Below are 21954 nucleotides of genomic sequence, written 5' to 3' on the forward strand. Positions count from 1 at the left end.
ATTTCCTATTTTATTCTATACTATCTGAGTTCCAATCTGCCGGCGCACGTCTGACATCGCTTGCATCTCACTTTCATATTGTAACACCCTAAACATACAACTCCCCGTATTCCGTCCCAGATTGCCTTCTATCTAATCAGCATGTGTTACAGGAAACAAATCCCTAAGCAACTTCTTTCGATTGATCCATATTGAGGATGATAGCCTGATAGAACCTCGTAAATTCGATCAAGTCATCCGCATTAGAGTACTCGTTGATGGTGTGTGCACCTGCACCTCCCGACATGGGGGTATACCTGTATCGATAGATATTAGGTGTGAGGTCGAGGTATCGTCTCGTATCGGTGTTCTACGCTCGCATCGTTATCAGCAATTGCTCTTTCTCCCCCTTCATGCTTACTGATCAAGAGATAAGGAGAACTTGGATTGGAGAAGCTGTAGATCACTTACACCAGTACTCATGAACGGCGCCATAACCAGATCTTTTCCCTTCTCTAGCTCCACAACCGTCCCATCCTCGCTAACCTCCTTCCTACTTGCCCAAACACCCCTTGAAGTTCCAGCGAGGACGTTCCAAGCTGGATCATCAAGCGTGACGGGACTGTGGGGCGCAGGGTCGGTGAAGTATCCGAAGGCCAGGTCGAGATCCACTTTAGAATTGGGTGATCCAGAGAAGACGGTGGTTCCGTCGAATCCATTCAATGTGAGATTGTATGTCTCAGCAATAGGGAGTAAGAGTGATTCGATCCGGGATTGAAGTTCGACGTGGTTGGAGAGGACGTTGATTCGGTGGTTGATGATAGCTTTGACCGATTCGGGCTGAGCACAGATAGCAGTTCAGTATAGGTGATACCTGACAGAAGTATGGGAGAGGGTAGATGGACGATAGACTGACCAAAGCATTGACCTTCAAACCACCATTGATGATATCAACAGCTTGGGTAGTAGTCAACAAACTCCTAAGAGGATCACCTTGTCCAGGGCCGTGAGAACTACCGTCCATACCAGTACTGATAATTTCGAAAGGAAGGTCTTTCCAAGCTTTCTTATTGCCCTTCTCGGCCTTGATGACTAGTTTCTTCAATTTGGAAGGCATGGATTCCGCAAAAGTAGCAGCACAAGTCATGAACTCGTATACGGGTGATTTGGGCGAGATGGTAGGTTGGTGTGGGTGAGCTTCGAGTTGAGCAATCAATAATGAGATCAATCCAATAGCTGTGTGAGGAGGTGGGACTGAGGAGTGTCCACCCAAGGTAGATACTGTTAGACCGATATCTACGTGGCCTTTTTCAGCTACGGCGGGCGTAGCGAACTGTTGGCCCCATGTTTCGACCAGTCCGTTACCTTCGTCGATGAGTCTGGTTAAAACTCGCGGTTAGTTTACGTTCACCGAAAATTCAAGGGATGGAGCTCACAAAGACATCGAGTTCTTCCCGTACTTCTCCATGAGGTACTTGGAAATAGCAGGTGCGCCAACTTGACCACCTCTCTCTTCATCTGATCCGAAAGCAAGGATGATAGGTCTTCGAGGTTTAAAATCGGTGGTACCGAAAAGGTGTTCAAGGGCAGACATGACCGCTAAGTATTTGCATTGGCTAGTCAGCTTCAGTCTTTCGAGTTCAGCCCAGTTATGGAACGCAGCTGACGTACCGATCAAACTACTCTTAGTATCTGAAGAACCCCTTCCATGAATACTAGTACCGTCGTACTCTCCACCGAAGGGATCATGGGTCCATTGGTTGACAGTATCAGGAAGAACGGGAACGACGTCTGATCAACGTCGATCAGCTGTGTTTGTATGAATGAGGGACGAAAACCAGCTCACCTTGATGAGCAGTAAGCATCAATGGCTTCAAGGACGAGTCTGATCCTTCGATCTCGTAGACTAGTGCCCAATCTGTCTTGGTGACCTTGGCGTGCTCGTAACTACCTCGCATAGTAAGCTCTTGATCTTCCAAAGACCGTACACTAACTCACACATTTGGGAACGTTCTTTCAAGGACTGCCCACCGGAATTAGATAAATATGTTAGCAGGAATCATCTTGAGAAATGCAAACGTTACTCACAATCATGGAACTCGGCAAAGATCTTCCACCTCGGATCTTCATCCACAGGGCCCATCTCATCGTACATCTGAGTAGGTATCTTGATCTATCGGTGGATGATACAACATTAGCTTTCATTCGAATTCATATTGGGATCGTATATAGCTGGACTTACAGCCTCCTGCAAACGCTTGATGATAACCTCCTTCTCTTCCCATATCTTGGTAACATTATACCCATCAGGTAAGAACGGCGTCGCTTGCTCACATGTGCCCTTGAGCATCTCTGAGCTACCTTCAAATGAGGGTAGGCTGACTTTCGAGGATAGCTGGTTGACGCCGACAGGCCATGACGACATGACTGCCGCTGTAGCTAGTAAACCAAGTACGACGAGGGGCCATGATCTCCTTGCGGAGCCTCTTTCGGGGGAGTGGTCCGACGAGTGAACAGGTAGATGGATAGGTCCTTTAGCCATTTTGATGGTATCTTATACACAAAGAAGCAGAGGAATGTATGGTATGATGAGGGAAAGAAGTCAAGATAGGAGATACCTTGCGAGGGGGGATTATATATCTAGATGGGAATGGACAGAGTGTCGCTCATATCCGATGGTCGGTGATCTCCGCTGGGCCATTTGATTAGGTGACCGTAGTTTGTATGTTATTTTGCCGAGGTAATCTTACTATTTTGGGATTAGTCTGTGGGAGAGGTACCATGTGCAATGGTTCAGAACAGGACAAGGAGATAAGCAAGGTGGATAGGACATGAACCCGCTGCAGAAAGAGGTTGCGAACAGGCTTTAGGATATGTCCTATCTCGACGTTCGGCTTGGGCCGGACGACGGTGGGCAGCGGTTCTGTTATCGGAGATTGGGTGAAACCCAAGTTTCCTCCAGCAGCATTGTATCCGTTGAGAAGAGGATCCAATGCATCTAGATCATGGGTATCAAGGAGCAGAGACGTCCCATCATCTATACTTGGGATACGCCATCATCTCAACCACGCTCTCAACCCGATTGTTATCTATTTCCCTGCACCTATACACCAAAAAAGCTCCGTCAATATGCAGCTTATATTGACCATGCAACGCAGGAGACTTACGAGGGCACCCTCATAGGCAGATCACTCTCATCCTCCCAATCCAACCCATGACCTTTCCACGGACCTCCCACAATCTTAGTGTATTCCTCCCAAAGTACCCCATACCCTTCTGCGGTCATATGACATCCATCGCTACATCACACATCCATCGCATCAGTTCGATCCGGATCGCTTCACATGACCAAGAGAAAGCGACTCACTGAAAGAACGGAGCAAGTCCATCACCCAATCCACCAGCTTTCCGCTCCATAGCTTCCCAAAGATCTAACACCTCAACGCTCCATCTTCCGTTCTCCTTGGCTTTCCATTCCCTCCCCAGATCCCTCACAATATCTACAAACTCAAGTGTCCTCTCGGTGGACCTAACCCATTTTGCAGGCAGGGGTACCTGAGGATGATAGGGCGGGGGAGGAGTTATCAGAAGTATATGTACAGGAGTATCAGCGATGGCGTAGGGTGAGTCGGGCGAGGTGAGATTATCAAGGATGTATTGATAGTTCTTCTTGAAGTGTAACGGGTGGGTCGCTCTTGAGCTGGGGAAGTTTACGGAATCGTTTGTACCTGCGTCGAAGTATTTAGCTCATATTGGACATCGTGGCAATGGAGAGCATGCATTCCGTTTAGGTTGAGGTGGTGAAGGTGGAGGAACATACCAAACCATAAAGTTACCAACCTCACTCTAGCTCCATCTTCACCCTTCTTCGCGAATATCTTGTCAAACAAAGGAAGTGCGCTATAGCGTTCTCCATCAATATCCGCCTTTACACTTTGAGCTGCACAAGGGAGAATAGGATACTTACGACGTAGTAGTATACCCTCCAAACCCTCTGTTCAATATATCCAACTTCCTATCATATGCCCCTGTATATCATAAGGTCATTCGAGCTTCGCTCTAAGCGGTGAGAACGTGCAAGCAGGACCTCCACTCACTGCACATCCTCTCAAATAACGCTTGTGGGACATCCTGTCGTTCTGTCAGACTATCCCCAAAGAGGATAACGCAGTCTTGGAATGCTTTGGCCATGATACTTTCGCGTCCTCGCTGAACGATACAGAAGTGTTGAGCGATAAGATCACCAGTGATGGCTCAAGTAATGTCTGTATGTTGACGGTGCTTGCTTGGTCGGTAGATTCGGCGAGAAGTCAGACCGGAGGTGATTCGGAGATGTGCGGTGGATACCTGATATGCTATATTTGTTATTTATAGATCTTTTGTAAATGGTATTTCGTTGGTTGAACCCGGATGCACTGGTCAAATGATCGAGTATGTTTCAAAAATAGGAGAATGCATGGGTGCAGACATATCTGTACACCACCTCTTGTATCTCATTGGACTATCTTCCCGAGTTCGCTCTGATCGCCAGGACAAAGGTCTATCTGCTCCCCTCACAGACGAAGGCCCTTATGAATCCTCTCTCTCCAGACGTCACATAGCCCTCGCACCCTTCCAACGACAGTATCTCCAGTAATACCAATACGAATACATGTATAAATCCCACCTCACAAGCTCAAATAATGTTGCCCAAACTCACTTAACCCCCCCTGCGCGTCCAACACTCCAAAAGCCTTTCCCGCATCTTTAGGAAATGCCCCAAACCAAGCCCAACGCTCCACATAAGCCGAACCCTCACCTTTGAACCATGCTATGGCCCTGTCCATGAAATCAGTCTGTTTGGCAGGTTCGCATATCTCCCCAGTCGTGAAATCTTGACAGTCGAACTCTGTTACCCAGATTGGTTTACCGCCTGTTGGGAAGCTCTGTACAGTATAAATGGGGATATCCGATCAGTCGTCTTCCTATTTGTCCGGAACACGAGAGGATCAAAGAGATTTATTGACCAGGAAAGTGACAGGAGAACGAAGAGTGATAATTCACTCGGTGCACTCGCCTTGATATAGGTGAACAAGTCTTCAACGACGACACCATAGAAATGGATGGGTACGAAATCGTATTTACAATTACCCGCGCAAGCGGTGACCCATGGCTATAAATCATACAGTATAATACCAATTAGACCAAGCTTCTCCCAAAAGATAACGACGGCCAACAAAGGTCATGAGTACGAGTCAACTCACAGTGAACCACTTGACATCCCCACCTCTAGCCACAGCCGGCGCACCAACCTTCACTCCCTGCGGTAACTTTGCTGTCCACTGCTGGTGCAACGTCGAAGCAGCAGCTACGTCCGAGATGTTCGATCCCCCCACATCGGCGCCCATGTCGGCTGCGACATAAAACAAACAGCACAATCAATCACCCTTCAGATTTCAACAATTTTCCCGCCGTAGTCTGAGAGATACGACAGATGAACAGTTACGCACGCTCATTAAAGCTCATAACATACTGCGTCCCCGCCGGCAAACTCCCCCCAGCAATAAACTCATTAGCCATAACTTCCCCCCATATACAAGCCACATATTCAGCTTGCATCCCCGCGAAGGGCTGATACTTCCAATTCCAGTACCAATCCAGTCCAGGGGTATTGGTAAGTTTTGACCAGGAGGTATCGTCCAGTCCTAAGCCTGCTTGACCTCCTCCTCCCGACGCTGGAGGTAAGGTAGCGGGAGTGGTAGAGGCGGGCGGAGCGACTTGTTGGCTTGCTGGAGGAACTGCTTGAGATGCGGGCGGGGCCGTGGGCTGAGATGCGGGGGTAGTGAAGCAGCGGGCTGAGAGGCAGGAGAAACGGCAGGTTGACTTGCCGGTGGTGGTGCCGCGGGCTGAGAGGCAGGAGGAACGGGGGGTTGAGAGGCAGGAGGCGCAGCAGTTGCAGGAGCAGCAGTCGCAGCGGCAGAAGTGGATTTAGGTTTCCCCCAGCCTGACCATCCTCCCCTATCCCACGCAGCTACCACCCCCGTATTTGACCCTGCGACCTGAGTCTGAGGAAGATCGACATACGGAGTGACGTTCCCCGTTCCGGTGGGTATCATCACTTGATTTCCGGTTGACTCTTGTACATTCATTACTAATGCCCCGACCGCTATGGGAGGTGCATCTGTCCCACTTGAGGTTTTGGCTCGACAGTTCTTCCTGCCAGCCGGGGCGGCTGAAGTGAGAGCCAGTAGGGGGAGGAGGGGGAGTAGGTACATGTCGATGGTCTGTATGTGTGGTATGTGTTGAGGAGTGAGTTGATAGATGGTATATCTGAGTGGGTCCGATGTTAGTGCGGTGGTAACGACCTGTCAAAGGCGTCAAGGTGTGAGGCAAAGAGCGTAAGAGGTGGGAATAGCGAGGGAAACAGAGAACCGATCTCGAATCGATTGAAGAAGTGATCACTTGGGATAGAAGTAGTTTTTACATGGTTATATATCCATGCATTCGTGAATCAATAAGATCGATTGAGATTGATCCTTTGAGATTGTTAATCTGATTCACTGCTTTCAAGTCGAGGCACGAGATTGTCATTCACCCCTTCCTTGTACGCCAGAATTGGACGATTCTCCTGTGAAGGATCGGAATCCTCCTTTGAGTAGCGGACAATGTCAGTAAACGGGGTGAGAGGTAATCAAAAGCTAAATGAATTAGTGAGGAAAGGATGGTGTGAACGGAGGGATGTGAGAGAACCCATAGGAGATACAGAAACTATGTTGCAAATTGTTCTCTGCACAAGTGCATGTGGAAGTGAGATTGGGCATACTCAGCTTGAGAGAAGGCTTTATAAGCCGCGAGGACTATTCATTGATCGGGTATGATTGATGGGTATATGATGATTACATGTAGGTGATGAGATGTATGGGGTCAATCTCTTACAGAAGGACTTCGACTCGACCACTCCCTGCCCAAAGATGCTTGATAGCACAATCAACCGTCTGTTCAACCCTTTCTAAAAGTAGTTTCGTCTGCCGTTGTGTTGATTCATCGGTACATCGAGGCCGTATCCCACCTCGACCACCTAATATCCCAACCCCTCCACATCAACAGCCATTCCATCCCTCTCAAACTCCCTCGCAAGCTCCATCCTCCTCATATTATTCTCCTCCTCCACCAACATGAGTCTAGCCTTAATCATAATATACCGAGCTTGCCACTCGCTCCTTCCCAGCAGATCTAGCTCTCCTCCAGGAAGTTCCGGATCAGGTATCGACTGTAACAACTGCGCTTCCTCAGGAATGGCCAGTTCGGGAGGTGGGTCATCCAGTGAGTCGGGTGTGGGATCTTTGGGGTCCAACGTCTCTCTGGGGAATATCGAGCGAAGGTAAGATAAGACTTCTACTTCCTCTATTGTGGGGTTTAGTTGATCTCTCGCTCTGATTCGAGGTAACACCTCTGCTAAATCCTCATCTAACATTAGATCTTCGTCTGTCGGAGGGGGCGCACCGAGGGGTGCTCTTGTAAGTGGGGTTGAGACGATGGGGGGATGACGAGATTTAGATTTGCCCTTGGATTTGGACGGTTGGGTGGATGAGGACGGTGTGGGGGTGGGTTTGGGAGGTGGAGCGGGGCGTTCGAGGTGTTGCGATTTGATGTGTTTCTGGAGGGCGTCGGAGCGGGTGAAGGACTTCGGACAGCCTGTGTGCAAGGGTTGGAAGATCAGTAAATGATGACTGATACCTTCGAGCCATGAGAGGGAAACGAGAACGGGTGATGTGGTTTGTCGCTTATTTGTCCAGATATCCAATGATCGCCGTGATGCGAACATGAGGATGAGCTGGAAAGGACGGACGACTCACCCGCATAAGTACAGGCATATGGCCTCTCACCAGTATGCATTCTCATATGAGTTGATAGTGAATGTCTTGAAGCTTGCTTTTGACCCGTCCTGGGACAGTTGATCCATTCACAGATGAACGAGTCTTTGATGGTGTTTATGTGGTCTGCAAGTGAGGAAGTAGACAATGATGGAGAGTCAGCTCAACAGAACACATGCACTAAGTTGTTGATGATCAATGAAACAACATCCTATCCCAGACCCTTCCTAGCCCAGATCTTGATCCATCAACAACGCAAGGATCATCCCCGCCCCTCACCCTCACCACCATCACAAGGTATGAACCCTTCCTAAACTCCCATCACTAGCAGATCTCCTAGAACACAGACCCAAACTCACCATCTTTAACATGCTCGATCAACCCCTCATGCAACCCACTAACAACCTCGCAATCCCCCCATTCGCACTTGAAAGATCCCTCCCCGCCTTGTCCTTCTTCCTGCAGCTCATCAACCTCATCATCCACCAATTCCTTCTTCACCTTCTTGCCCTTCGTCGATGTGGATGGACCGGGTGTACCATCCTCTTCGCCCAGCAGGTCTCCAATCTCATCGTCCACCTCGGCAGCTTTGGATTTACGTTTTTTCTTCGACTGCGATTTGGCTTTAGGAGGTGGTTTGGGCTTGGAGTTTCCCTCTGTTTGAGGTGGAGGTGAGTCGAGGGGTACAGGTGAAGAAGGTGCGAGGGGCGGTGAGGATGGTGGAGGAGATGAAGCGGCGAGAGAAGTCATCTCGAGTGAAAGATTAGGTGCTTTAGATGCTCTGGTGATTGAAGTGACGAGGAAGAAGAAAGATGAAAGACGAGATGAGAGTGCGCGTTATTGTGGTGAAGGAAGGATGACATGACCGAAGTGGAGTGAAGTGTATGGAGTGGAGTGGCGCCAAAATCAATTGAAATATGGGAATCGGAATATCATTTTTGCAGTTTCCTTTCCTGATTGAAGAATGTATCGAGTCGAGTGGGCTCACGATCAAGCAAGCAAGGAAGAACCCAGACTATGCTGCCATGCAGAGCAACAGCTAGTATATCACAGGACGAGAAGACGGACCAATATAAGTGAAATAGTTGTTCTCCTCACATAGATATCATCTTTCGGTTGTTTTGAGGCAACACAAGCATTTAAGAGAAAAACAAATGACTTGACGACAATTCAATAAGCATATGCATATGATCAATCATAGAGCTAGATATCTGAGTCCTTCAGACAATCATAATCCTCCGTTGCGGCATTACATGATAAGACAATCCTCCTTTACCGAAAGAGCGTACATCGCCTATGAAATTCCCAATAAATCAGCAAATGCACATCTCCGTCTCCATGTAGATTGAAAATGGAAGGCCGACTCCACTCACCTTATCAACAGTCTTCTCGATCTTCTTCCAATCACTTCTTCTCTGAATGAACTCGTATATACTATCGCATCACTCATCCATCAGCTATCCCGTTCTAGGGCATACACGATCGAAAAATCAAGCAAGTGAAAACCTGCTCACTCCTCAGGTGTGAATGTCCCTCCATACCGCGTCACATCCCTTACGATCTGCGCCAAATCCTTCGCATCGCTGACGATATACACATGACCCAGCATCTTGAGATTCGCGAAGTCCTCTGTTATCCGCTGTTGTTTCAGCGAAGCCACAAAGGCGTGATAGGTATTGAGATCTGCTATTATCTGGAAGCCTCCTTCGAGGGAGATGATCTGTCTTTTGAGGTGTCTTTGGAGGATACTATTGTAGAGTCAAGAAAATCAATAAGCTCTCGCCTGACCTCAACACACTCAGTGTGTCTTTTCTTCGAGGTGCAGGAAGCAGGCCAAGTTGATCCAGTAGGGAAATCCCAAGACAAGATACGTTAAACTACTCACGCTTGTAATCTTATTCCCACTTCCTGATAGAACACCTCCAAAACCTCTTTCGAAGTACTTCCCCTCAACAGATTACAATGCATCTCCAAGCACTTGATAGCTTCTTGACAGCCTTTGGTGGGGCCCAGTTCCAGGGGTGTACCCTCGACAGGGTAATACTCTCTCGGTCCAGTCTTAGTGATGATGATATGTTCGACCTAAGACATATCCCAAATTTCCTATGTCAGTTTCTGATACGATTCAATTCTGACTTCTCTCCTTCGTCCAAACGACACATCAATTTCACCATTCTGGACCGACTGACACGACATGCCTCTTTTTGCTTCCTTCATGATCCAAAACAGCATTAACTCACCTGATTCATCAAAACCTCAATCCCAGCATTCAACCCCGCCGCTACCGCATCATCTAAAACACTCTCAAACCTCTTCTTCTCCCTCATCACAGCATTCAAGAAATCCGTTTTATCCACATAGGGTGATAGCTCTTTATCGAAATACACCTGGATCATCGATTGGATGGTATCTCCTATATGGACCAATTCGAAGAATTGTAATAATGGTGCGACGGAGGTGGTGGACTCGTGTTCGGATGGTTTGTACGTTGACATTTGGTTTGTGGCTCTACGTGTTTTCGACAGATGGTCATCAGCTAGCGTATCATAAATGGGATATAAATCTGATAGACCATCATTGATCGTGTTTCATGAAAGTCGCCTTAGGGCAAAGGAAAGGTGATTCTTCACTGAGAGAGAATAACGACTCACATCCTAAATCCAGGAGCGATATGCCTATCCCCCGCAGCCTTCAACAACAATATAAAGACCTCCTCAATGGCTTCCCTAACGTGTAATCCAGATCTTCCAGGGTATTTCGCAAACGTTTCAGCCCTTTTCAGCGAATCTCTATCCGCCTGAATAAGTTCAAGAGCAATATCAAGCGAAACGAGTAATTGCAATTTATCGAACGAGCTGTCTTCCTTAGATCCAGCAGGATTGGGCGTATTCGATCTCGAGGTCGTATCCTCCTTTTCGCCCGGAACAGATAACGTGACACCCTCGTCCTTCTCATTCAGCTCGTTCTCCTCAACCTGTGATATATCTTTGATCTCGGCTGAATCGGGCACTTCAAAAACAACGTCCCCGCCTTCTTCCTCCTTCTTCACTAGTTTCCCACTCGATCCGCTCCCTGTCCATTTCTGAGGGTTCAGCATCGCCAATCCACTGACAGCTTGAGTCGATCCAGTCACTATGGCATTGGTTGCAAACGTGACCGTCCGAGGGACGATTGTGACGGGGAGTAAGAGCGCGTCTTTGAATCCTGCTAGGACATTTCGTTTCACTTGATCAGGATTTTCGGAAGTGAGGAAAGTAGGGCCGGAGCCATGGGATCGCTTTTGGCCTGGATCGGTCGCTCCGAGCTGCACCTCATCATCAGCCTTATAGCATCTACGATGGTGGAAGTGGGCATACCTGCTGATCCCATGATTTGCAGATATCTTCCAAGTGATGTTTCACCCTTTCCGTCTCGTCGTCCAAGTATTCATCAAGGTGCTGTTCGAACATCCGGAATCTATCCCCACACGTTTACGTCAGCTTGCAACGACCGACTGTCGATAGGTTCTCGGGAAGCTCACACAGTATCCTCGACTTTGGTCTTCGGTATAGTCCCCTGATCATCGCCTACAACCTCCATGACCAGGTCAACCAATTTCCAAGCCTGCACGAACGTAGCTGCTGTAGCCTGGAGGAAGAGATCTTGCGAAACAGCTCGAGCTTGCGATAGTAGCGGATGGATGTATTCGCCAATCTGCAGTGAAGAGCATGAGCTGGATGCACTACTTCCCCGCGGTGAAAAACACAACTCACCACATCACTTGCAACCCTATCGCAGAAGGATAAGATCACTCTGGCATTAGGTGGGAATACCCTCTTCGCAAATTCTGCATCTATCCTGAAAGCTTCGAGTACGTGCGATATGAAGGCGTCCATGGGTGTGAAATCCAGTTGACGGGTGGTAGCTCCAGTGGTAGTCTGCACTTTACTACACGCCGATATAGACCAAGTCCATGTTAGCAATTCGACATCCCGAAATGCGATCATATTGAATGGGCAAGCAAACTCACATGATATTCTCCGCAGAATCCCACCTAGCAGTATCATAAAACACCTCTCTCTTCTCGACCCACACCCTCCCACATTCCCATTGATCTCTCGATCCACCACCCGCATCCCACACTTTCCAACTACTCTCCGCGGCCAATCTCATCCCACTTTCGTCCTTCTTGGAATCAGAAACTTCGAAAGCTACTAGGCAAGTCGAATCGAACCGATCTGCAGCTGCCAATAAAGCCTGCCTCAAAAACCCCCAATCACGCAGAGGTTGAAGCTTGCTCGATAGAAATAGAAGAAGAGACAAGAGTAATGTAGATTGTTCGTCCAGGGAAGAAGGTCGATTTGGCGGGAAGAGGAGGGATAATGTCGAGCTGGGTGGAGGGGATGATCGTAGGTGGGTACAGAACGGTATCATTGCCAGATGATGCTTCTTATATGCCTTATAGTACGGTCCAGGCGGATTATTGAATCCATAGAATGATGATGAAGAGAAGGAAAGAGAGGATTTCGGTTTAGTAGGTGTAGGTGTCAAAGCGAAGAAACCAGTCTTCTGTTGACCACCTCCCATAGATTTCGAATTGGAAGGTAAAGGTAGATCATCAAAGTCCAACAGATTACTTTCTTTCTGTCCGCCTCCGAATCCATTGGGTTTGGCACCTTCAAAGTCTCCGAAGTCTACGTCTTCAAAGACATCGTTGTTGTTATTATTCTGAGACGAGAAGTCACCGAAGTCGTCATCTATCGATATGGATGCGCGAGTTTTGGAAGGGACGGAGAAAGATGACTTTTTGGGTGTCTGTACGGAATTCGCAAGATTGTCCTTCTGTGGTGAAGAAGTAGCTATATCCATTTTCACATGATGTCAGCTTGGTCCGATCTTTCTAGATGGTAAGATACCAGAAGAGAAGCTCACAATGATCTGGCGCCAATCCCAACCATTTACACCTAACTTCCCACCCCCTTTCATCTTTCACCAACCTCGCCAAAGCCCTATTAGCTCTAGCAACATTAGGCAGGTCCGGTACCGGGAGGAACTCTACTATTCTAAGTATAACATTCTCAGGCCATCTGCCTACCAATGGACCGGATGAGATCGATCCTCTGGCAGAGGGTTTAGAGGGTTTGAGGACAGAGGCGAAACGCGATGACAAGTTATGCGAGTTTGAGGGTCCGCCTGGTTTCGAGGGAGCTATTGGAGCCCATTTGTCCATTTTCTGTGGTAAGTGTATGATAGTCGATAGCTCTTGGAAGATGTGGGGGATTCATAGGTAGGATCTATCTTACACAATGTGCTGAGAGATATCTCATCTTGATTTTGCTGTCCTTGGCGAGCATATGCATACGACCGCGCAACGAAAGAACAGCCGGACCACGCGTCATAAATAGGCACGTGGGAAGCGAGACATGAACCTGGCCAAAGTTAGGCGCACGCTGCAGCGAAATGAGGGATCCTTCGGCACATCTCCACGTCAGGCAGAGCGTAGAAAGAGCATCCCATCATGAGCATCCACTTGCGAAACCTTGTATAGGTGGCAGCACAAGGTAGGATATGTCAAGTAAAGTAGTATACAGGCAGTGTGTCCCTGCTCTATCGTACCAATGCACAGTAGTCATTTCGTTGAATCGATTCCCAAAGTCAGCCGGATCGGGTTATTCCCTGTCGATCATTCCGTTCCTGAGTTGGATCTCGTAATGTCGTCGAAAAGTTATGGTGTAAACAAATACATCGTATAGGTATATATAGCTCTGCGCAATTCAAACTACCTTCGCATGTATTCTGTTCTTCCCAGTAGAGATATCTAATAGCTATTTGTCAGAGATCTGGTGAAGATGAAGATCGCTATCCTCCTCACGGTACTTCCTTTACTGGCGGTATCTTCTGCCGCCCCAGCTCAATCCGTCTCATCTTCGGCCTCAGTTTCTCGAAATGGGACATCGTCCACCTCAAGAAGCTCGACGAGTAATACCTTCACCTCTTCAAAGATCCAATCTTCGACGACTGTCAAAACCAGCGTAATCAGCAACAGCAGCAGCAGCGGCAAAGCTGTATCGGCAAGCACGAGCAAAGCTTCTTCCTCACAAGCGAAAAGTACATCCACTGCAATCTTGAAGAGCTCATCAAGTATCAACCCCGTTTCCTCCTCGACATTGCACTCAAGCACCACCGTGAAAGCTTCCTCAAGTAGTATCAAACCCTCCAGCTCAACTAGCAAAACCTCATCGGCCCCTGCTAAATCCAGCAGTTCATCTTCAGCCCTGAAAGCAAGCTCCTCAACAGCTAAGACATCTTCCACTTCCACACCGGCCGTCAAAACTTCTTCGACTCCGGTGAGGTCTTCAACCTCCACTGCGAAAGTGTCAACATCATCATCTCTAGTCAAGAATGCTCTCTCATCTTCCTCCACCATCAAGAGCTCAATCACTGCTTCGACCTCGAAGTTTTCGTCTTCCACGGTCAAAACTACCTCATCATCAAGCATCAAACCCGCCACTTCCTCAATCTCAAGTAAGACCAACACGAGCTCGGTCAAGTCATCAACTTCATCCTCCGTGCTGAAGTCGTCCTCGTCAACCGCTAGATCATCCACCAGTACCTCTGTTGCCAAGACATCCACTAGCACGGCTAGACCAGCTTCCTCTACATCAAGTATCAAACCATCAACTTCGACATCCACCATCAAATCATCAACTTCTACAGCTAAATCTTCCACATCAACCGCTAAATCATCTACCACTTCACTCACATCTTCGACTCTCAAATCCTCCTCAACAACAACATCCAATCTCACCTCCAAACCTCTCACCTCAGCCTCGACCTCGATCTCCAAACCCACCTCGTCCTCCCCTTCCACCTCCAAATCAACTTCCCCCTCCCTCCCCCAATCTACCGCCCCATCCTCATCGTCAGTCGGACTAGGTCTATCCTCAGCCAGCTACCCCAAGTTGACCACCAACAAGGCATTGGGATGGTACTACAATTGGTCCCCCACCGGATTTAGCGGTATGTCAGCCGAGAGCGAGTTCGTACCTATGATTTGGGGGGAGGGGTCGATCGATTCGTGGGATGGGAGTGTTCCCAGTGGGTCGAGCCATATATTAGGGTTTAACGAGCGTGAGTGATTCCCGATATAGAAAAAAGATCATACCTGTCAATACTTTGGTCACGCATCCCTCACAGATGAATGGTTATACACCACGCTGACTCTATTTTTGTTTTCCGTTGTTTGGGTGATAGCCGACCAAAGTTGGCAAGTCGGCGGATCAGGTATGAACTCCACCTATGCCGCAACACTTCATCAGAAATGGACCAACAAGCTTAAAAACACGAACGTAAAGATCGGTGCGCCGGCAGTGGCGAGAGGGGGGGAATGGTGGTTCAACGTGAGTCGATAAATGCTCAATCGCTGTCAACGAACGCTTCTGCCTCCGTCATCACGCTTTTTGATATCAGCCGTGTTTGTAGTAGTAAAACAAGTAAGGGTGCAGGGGGTTAGATGCTGACTGATGATGTTCCGTTTCGCTCGAACGCAGGCCTGGATCAAAGCGTGCAACGGTTCATGCAAATTCGATTTCGTCCCCATCCATTTCTACGGTACCAACGCCAACGACCTAATAACTTATATCAAGGTGAGTCGACCCCCCCCCCCCCCTCCCCCTCCCTTTTCAAAACCCCCATTGCCCCATCCCCGATTTTAAGGCTATTCTCATCATCCACCCCACAAAACATCTCCCCACTCCCAAGATAAATTAGAAGAAGAGAAGAGAAGTAATGCTCACCCCCATAATACAAACCAGTCATTCCCCCGCCAATCCAAACCACTCTGGCTAACCGAAGTCGCCTGCCTAGATTTCTCCTCCGGGCAAATCTGCACCCTCGACCAAAACAAACAATTCATGCAAACCTCTATCACATGGTTCAGGAGTACCGAGGGGCAAAAGTATATAGAAAGATGGGCTTGGTTCGGTGCGTTCCCTGATTTATATGATAAGCCTTATGGGTTGGAGAATCAGGATGCGAGTTTGAATGATTTGGGGAAGTATTATTTGGGGTTGTAAGACCTTTTGAGAGGAGTTCTTCCTAGGTCATTAGATAGATAGAGATAGATATTAGACTTGACATAACCTAGATACCAGATGCATAGATGGATATATCCGCAAATCATTAGACCCAACCAGTATGAACAGCCATCAATCGTGTTGATACAATATGCACATCGTGTCTTTCCCTGACCCATGACGAAAGAATATATCGAGACTGCGAGCTCCTAACCAGATGGAATTCCTTCCAAAACATTCGTATCTCCCCATCTTGGCTGTACACATCGATTAGTGGATTTGAGGCATATGTACGCTGGCCTACAATCACACAAAGACGTCAGCTACTTCCACGATCCAGACAAATAATGTACATCAAGTCAGGTACTTGAAGGTCAACTCACCCTGTTTCCAACAGCGTCCGCAGCAGGCCAAAGCGAAGTCGTAGTCTTCCTATAGGTGTAGAAATCGATACCGGATTTTCCATAGAAAGGTATATCACCCTTGAAAGATCCCTTGTTTCCTGACCAGTTGAACATGGGTAGTGGGACCTGTAAGTCAAAGGAAGAGTCAGTAAACGTTTCTTATACCCATTTTCACCGTGCTCTCGGGACGATAAGCAGGTAGTAGCAGTTGTGGATGAAGGTGAGATGAGGAGGGTAGAGCCAGCGTCACTCACTGGGACAGCAACGTTCACACCGATTTGTCCAGGTTCAGCCTCCAATTCGAATTTCCTAGCTGTTGAGCCGGAGTTGGTAAAGATGGAAGCACCGTTTCCGCTACGTTGTCATAACGATCAGCATCCATCGTTTGAGACAGTGTGAGAGGAAGAAGGGGGACATACTATTTATTTTGGTTGATGATCTCAATAGCATCATCTAGCGTATCAGCTTCGACAATAGTCAAAACGGGACCGAAGATTTCGTTCCTATTCATAAAAGTTAATCAGCTCTTGATCTCAAAAGCTGATGAAAAAGTTGACGTAGGTGATGGGCTCACTTGTACGCAGACATATCAACAGTAGCCTCCACAACAGTAGGTCCAACAAAGTTGCCATTAGGATACTCAGGGACCGTCAACCCTCTTCCATCAAGCAAGATCTTTCCTCCCTCCTCCTCGACAGAGGCAATGTAATGTTCGATCTTGGCTTTGGCTTGTGGGGAGATGACAGGGCCACTGCGCACGATCAGATAATCAGCTTGTTGTCTAGACCGAGTACGTAAGGTTAGAGAAAGCTGGACATACAGATCGGTGTTCTCCTCAAATCCACCTGAAACCTTCAACGCCTTTGCACGTTCTAATAGCTCAGGGATCCATTGTCTGGCAGTACCCACGAAGATAGCTACAACATAGAATGAGCTACCGTTCTGACATCACGGTTGCGATTGATCAACTCACCAACTGAAAGTGCCATACATCTCTGACCGGCAGCACCGAATGCAGCTCCAGCGACAGCGTTGAGTGAGAGGTTCTTGTTGGCTAGGGGAGCATATCATTGTCAACCTGGGGTTTAGTCGTGGGAGGAAAGAAAGCTGAGAGACATACCATCAGGCATGATCACGCAATGGTTCTTAGCTCCCAAATTGGCTTGTACTCGCTTTCCGAGCGGGGTAGCCCTATATACCACAAAATTCATATCAGCTCGCCAGTCCCAGTTGCGATTGGCTCGGATGGCTTGACCGACCTGTTGTAGATATGTTCACCAGCTTTATCACCGCCAACAAACGAGATAGCTTTGATAGCTGGATCATCACAGATCCTGTTGACAGTAGGAGCGGACCCGTGAACGCTATGCCGGCAGTATTTCAGCTGTTGATACAGATGAGCCAGATAAATATGGATGGCGATGCTCACACATTGATGACTCCAGGAGGAATACCAGCCCGTTCACATAATTCAGCAATGATCATTGTCGCTCCTGGATCTCTTTCCGATGGCTTGACAATGAGCGTGTTACCTACGACCAACAGAATCGATATCAGTTACAACTGTCATTTGTCTGCATAGAGAGCAAACGGAAAGGTATAGCTCACCAGTAACAGTAGCCAGCGCCGCACTCCAAAGCACGATCATAGCCGGGAAATTGAACGGCGTGATAGCAGCAGTCACACCCAGAGGCAATCTCCTAGAGAAGGTATCCATATCCGCTGAGACTTCCAGCTTATCTCCCAAGAGGGTATTGGTAATAGCTGTAGCTGATTCTACCACTTGTAGACCTCTTCCTACGTCCCCGAGTGCATCGGCAAAGGTTTTACCTTGTTCCAGGACGATGGATTTGGCGATGTCCGACGAATGTTGTCTGATTAGGTGTTGAAGTCTATATCATGTGATGGGACGTTAGCGTATACCGTGTGTGTGTCTCTCGTGGGATTCTGGCTAGGGAGGCTGATGACTCGTGATCACAAACAGACAGATTGTACCCTTGAACGAAGCATAATCTGTGTATATCCCCCGGATCCAGATAGAAACGCCTCTCACTCCACAAATCACAAACCACAAACCACAAACCGCAAACCGCAAACCACAAAACACGACCCAAACACGCAACTCACTCAAACATGACCCTCTGTCTCCTCATCACACTAGTCTTCCCCCAAGTTTTGAAAGCTTGCGAAGCGGCCTCGACAGCATCAGTGAATTCAGAAGCGGTAGTTTCAGGTACTTTGGTAAGGAGGGTTTGCGTTGACTAAACAGGTGGGAGTTAGCAACATAATCTGAGCTCTGCGTTCTACCTGTTACACCAGACAGCCAGGATGCTCCACAATGACGATGTATCAGGGTTACAAATAAGGAGAGAGCAAGAGAGAAAGGAGACTCACAGGATCATGCACCTCCAACCATTTCTCAGCTTTACTCTCCCTAAATTCCCCTCCAATGTAATTCTTGGTATTTCCCCCAACCGCAGAAGTACCTCTCCACTTCTCAGATACGTCCTTGGCAGCCTCCGCAGCGAGCGCTGAGAGACCCGTCTTCGAGGAAGGAGAAGAGGCGAGAGCGGGGGAGGCGTATGAACGTGCGAGTGAGAGTCGGAGGGGGATGGTTCTTCGGACGGTAGTGGTGCGGATCATGTTGATGGTTGCCTGAGGATGCGTGGATGAAGAGAGTGAAGCCTACGCAGCGGATGGGTCTTGAATAGTTATACAAAGAAAAGAAACAGGATTGATGTAGTACGAGTAGAGGATGTTGATGGATATTCGATGGCAGGTGTGGGTTCTTATCTCTTTCTCACCTGACACCATGACGAGAGTAAACTCGGTTATATCACCTGACAGTCTCTCACGCCGTTTTACCCGAACACCTGCACCTAATTCATCGGATTCAAAATTCGGCTATTTGGTTCATCTACACTCGTATTCACCCAATTACCTCGAATTGTCATCCGTACAAGTGCATCTCATCTTGCATACGTGAGCAAGATAAGCGAGTTTATCTCTGTCCACTAAGGTAGAGCTATTACATTAGTAGAAAAAATGTCCATATGCATATGAGAAGATACAGTAAACAGTATACAGTAGTGAATGCTCTATCCCTTCCCCTGATCTCATTTACCCGAAAATGATCTATTCCGATGCAAATACAAACACAGTCTAAGCAGCCACTTTACCCACCACACCCTGCATCTCACTAGCTTCTAATCTCATATCATCTATACCTGAGTCAACCGCCCCAGCGTTCGTAGTGGCGGAAGTCGAACTGGATATTTCAGGCAATTCCGATTCTATCTGATTCGCGTCGTTGACCATCGAAAATTCACTGAGGTCGGCTTGTTCTATCGGTCCAGGGGCGTAACACATTGTACGCATCACGTCGAGCTGGGTTCGGAGGATGTACGGCTGGTGGTTTGATGGGTGTGTCAATCGATGTTACCATTTTGGTGGATACGACGACGTATCGGAAGGACAACAATGCCATGTTGCGAGAGTTGACACAGCGATAGTGAATGCAATGATAACCAAAGAGCCCAGAATCATTTCCGTCGTTGTCCATTTATTCGGGGTTTTCATTCAAGAGGAATTCAGGCGAGATAGGAATAGATTGTGACATCCGCCGTAAAGTTGAAGACGCAGTTATGTTTGAGTTGGCATGTTCAGGTCCAGTTGACGATAGGTCATCATCCGCAGAAGGCGTGGTTGTTGTAGTGGTAGTATTTGATGATGGAGAATCCAAATATTCAAGTTGATCAGGGGTGATATGCATATGTCCGTGAGCTCTCAGGTACATCCCAGTTAATGAACGGATAGTTACGTGTGCGAGGGTATAGTACCTCCAGGAAGACCATGGGAAGGTGAGTTTGGATAGGCCGGTGATGTTGAGCTTGGATGGGTTGTTGATTATCTAATAGTCACGAAGTAAGTATCCCAACATACCAACGAATACCCAAGTCCAATAGAACAAGTTCATGAGCCTGAACGAAGTGGAAGCAAACTCACATCCTGCTTGAGCTGCACAAACCTCCCAACCCTATCCGTCAAAACCGCCTTGACCCCCCACGAAATAGCACTCTTCATCTCATTCTCATCATTAACCGTCCAAACCGTAACCTCTTTACCCATCTCTCTACACTCCCTTAAAAAACTCTGCCCCGTAGAATTCATCAGCGCCGGGAAAGCGAGAGAGAAACCGGAACAGTGATCCCAGAAGTATTCTCGGACAATTGGGATCGAGAAACCGATGTGATACCGAGTGCAATTGGGCAGATGTCGCATCGAAGGGGGAATGAAGAGGGGGTGCCAGAGGCCTAAGATCAGTCGAGGGGAGAGGAGGGTGGAGTGGTCGGGGTATTTGCTGTGGGCGAGAGATTAACATTGATTGAGGAGAACAGATTGATGGATAAGGATGATTGAGATAGGTTAAGCTTACGATATGATCCTTGCCATCTCAGGCTGAATCATCCATAAGAAGATCAGCTTGATCCTGCGTTCTTCCTCTCATCCCCAGGGATCCTTTCCGATCATAAAGGTCCGGCTGAACTTCACGGTCACTCACAAATAGCTTCTCCGGATCATTCTGCATCTTACAGTCGATCTATCCCCGAACCCGAACATTAGCCACCCTACTTAATCCCAAGCCAAGGTGAAGTTGGACCACCCACATTCAATGTAACATGTCGATTCTCAGGCTAGACCACCGACCCCATACTTAGTAAAATCTCAACCCATGTATTAGAGCAGTGGAGCTCACCTCCATTAACAAAGCTATTAGTTCCTCGAAGAGCGGTATAGGTTGTATAGGTTCCTTGGTCGTTCGGACGTGTCTAAGGTGGAGTACAATAACCGTCATTCAAGAGACTGTATTGAGACACGTATAACATCAAGCTCACTCAATCACACCCTCCCACGGCTGAGTCTTAATCAACCCTTTCCCTGTGGTCGTCCGATCCAACGTGGGATCGTGAAACATCAGAATCACCCCATCGGAGGTAGCGTGGACGTCTAATCGTATCCCATAATTCAGAGTATCAGCTTGAATCCACACATATCCCATCATCGTACACGGTAGAGCGATCAAGTTGGTTAAATGACTATTGCAAGCGAGCAATAGGTGATATAGGAGGCAGAACAAGGGCAAGTACATACCAGATTCAATCCCATCGCATCCCTCCTTAATAGCCGCTCTGAAACTTGCCAATCTACAACCCATCAAGTCAACAAATCAGCTCTTTCCTATACTTCTCACCCTACCATGCCAGGTACAGGGCAGAATGAACCCAACCCACGTATTCTCAGGTAAATGCGCAGAAGCTCCTCTATGTCCCCAACATTCCACGTCTTTGGGCTGTCTTGGAGAGATAGGTGTGGGTGTGGGTGTGGACATGATGGTCGAGCTTTCCTACGTGTTGAGAGGAGGATCAAGCGGGGAGCGGACGGTGGGAATGGGGGAAAGACGTTTTGTAGTGCGGTGGCGGCGGTGGGGGTTATGGTTCGGACATCCGATCCAATCCCTTGTATGGTCTTCTATTAGTACGAGTGGTTCAGACAAGATACAGAGTGTCGTTCAAGCTCAAGCACGTTCACCAAAAACAAAATCAAATCAACAATAAAAGTTCTATTTTTGACTGGACCGACTCAAGCTCAAATAATCGAATTGAA

General features: G+C 47.9%; 9 protein-coding genes across 9 annotated transcripts; 1 reads left to right on the forward strand and 8 right to left on the reverse strand.

Annotated features, from left to right (window-relative positions):
* Positions 1–163: 163 nt before the first annotated feature.
* On the reverse strand, positions 164–2521 carry I302_108289 (uncharacterized protein; the record flags this gene model as incomplete). The annotated part of the gene is made up of 9 exons (XM_065870641.1): positions 164–349; positions 451–819; positions 896–1358; positions 1416–1578; positions 1651–1770; positions 1826–1926; positions 1978–2002; positions 2068–2152; positions 2222–2521. 9 exons carry the CDS (start codon positions 2519–2521, stop codon positions 164–166), a joined length of 1812 nt encoding a protein of 603 aa, XP_065726713.1.
* A 491-nt stretch (positions 2522–3012) lies between these two features.
* On the reverse strand, positions 3013–4170 carry I302_108290 (uncharacterized protein; the record flags this gene model as incomplete). The annotated part of the gene is made up of 6 exons (XM_019193939.2): positions 3013–3082; positions 3147–3278; positions 3347–3707; positions 3800–3879; positions 3947–4007; positions 4077–4170. The coding sequence occupies 6 exons, from the start codon at positions 4168–4170 to the stop codon at positions 3013–3015; spliced, it is 798 nt and encodes a 265-aa protein (XP_019044062.2).
* A 476-nt stretch (positions 4171–4646) lies between these two features.
* Positions 4647–6233, reverse strand: I302_108291 (uncharacterized protein; the record flags this gene model as incomplete). The annotated part of the gene is made up of 5 exons (XM_065870642.1): positions 4647–4904; positions 5036–5131; positions 5223–5371; positions 5469–5784; positions 5847–6233. 5 exons carry the CDS (start codon positions 6231–6233, stop codon positions 4647–4649), a joined length of 1206 nt encoding a protein of 401 aa, XP_065726714.1.
* Positions 6234–7036: 803 nt separating this feature from the next.
* Positions 7037–8582, reverse strand: I302_108292 (uncharacterized protein; the record flags this gene model as incomplete). Its single annotated transcript, XM_019193937.1, has 3 exons — positions 7037–7653; positions 7815–7958; positions 8192–8582. The coding sequence occupies 3 exons, from the start codon at positions 8580–8582 to the stop codon at positions 7037–7039; spliced, it is 1152 nt and encodes a 383-aa protein (XP_019044060.1).
* Positions 8583–9081: 499 nt separating this feature from the next.
* Positions 9082–13041, reverse strand: I302_108293 (uncharacterized protein; the record flags this gene model as incomplete). The annotated part of the gene is made up of 11 exons (XM_019193936.1): positions 9082–9126; positions 9206–9266; positions 9347–9580; positions 9718–9914; positions 10073–10340; positions 10484–11136; positions 11189–11288; positions 11353–11525; positions 11585–11759; positions 11842–12670; positions 12744–13041. 11 exons carry the CDS (start codon positions 13039–13041, stop codon positions 9082–9084), a joined length of 3033 nt encoding a protein of 1010 aa, XP_019044059.1.
* Positions 13042–13660: 619 nt separating this feature from the next.
* On the forward strand, positions 13661–15886 carry I302_108294 (uncharacterized protein; the record flags this gene model as incomplete). Its single annotated transcript, XM_019193935.1, has 4 exons — positions 13661–14942; positions 15066–15211; positions 15362–15457; positions 15626–15886. The coding sequence occupies 4 exons, from the start codon at positions 13661–13663 to the stop codon at positions 15884–15886; spliced, it is 1785 nt and encodes a 594-aa protein (XP_019044058.1).
* Positions 15887–16156: 270 nt separating this feature from the next.
* On the reverse strand, positions 16157–18933 carry I302_108295 (methylmalonate-semialdehyde dehydrogenase (acylating); the record flags this gene model as incomplete). The annotated part of the gene is made up of 13 exons (XM_019193934.1): positions 16157–16186; positions 16270–16416; positions 16545–16644; positions 16710–16793; positions 16865–17041; positions 17111–17207; positions 17264–17344; positions 17411–17481; positions 17550–17654; positions 17720–17822; positions 17899–18182; positions 18418–18551; positions 18685–18933. The coding sequence occupies 13 exons, from the start codon at positions 18931–18933 to the stop codon at positions 16157–16159; spliced, it is 1662 nt and encodes a 553-aa protein (XP_019044057.1).
* A 519-nt stretch (positions 18934–19452) lies between these two features.
* Positions 19453–19668, reverse strand: I302_108296 (uncharacterized protein; the record flags this gene model as incomplete). Its single annotated transcript, XM_019193933.1, has 1 exon — positions 19453–19668. One exon carries the CDS (start codon positions 19666–19668, stop codon positions 19453–19455), a length of 216 nt encoding a protein of 71 aa, XP_019044056.1.
* A 184-nt stretch (positions 19669–19852) lies between these two features.
* I302_108297 (uncharacterized protein) lies at positions 19853–21679 on the reverse strand (the record flags this gene model as incomplete). The annotated part of the gene is made up of 9 exons (XM_019193932.1): positions 19853–20200; positions 20296–20650; positions 20726–20748; positions 20852–20890; positions 20958–20984; positions 21047–21119; positions 21186–21297; positions 21442–21494; positions 21582–21679. 9 exons carry the CDS (start codon positions 21677–21679, stop codon positions 19853–19855), a joined length of 1128 nt encoding a protein of 375 aa, XP_019044055.1.
* Between the last annotated feature and the right edge of the window lie 275 nt (positions 21680–21954).

Source organism: Kwoniella bestiolae, chromosome 7, assembly GCF_000512585.2.
Source record: "Kwoniella bestiolae CBS 10118 chromosome 7, complete sequence".
Lineage (NCBI taxonomy): Eukaryota > Fungi > Basidiomycota > Tremellomycetes > Tremellales > Cryptococcaceae > Kwoniella > Kwoniella bestiolae.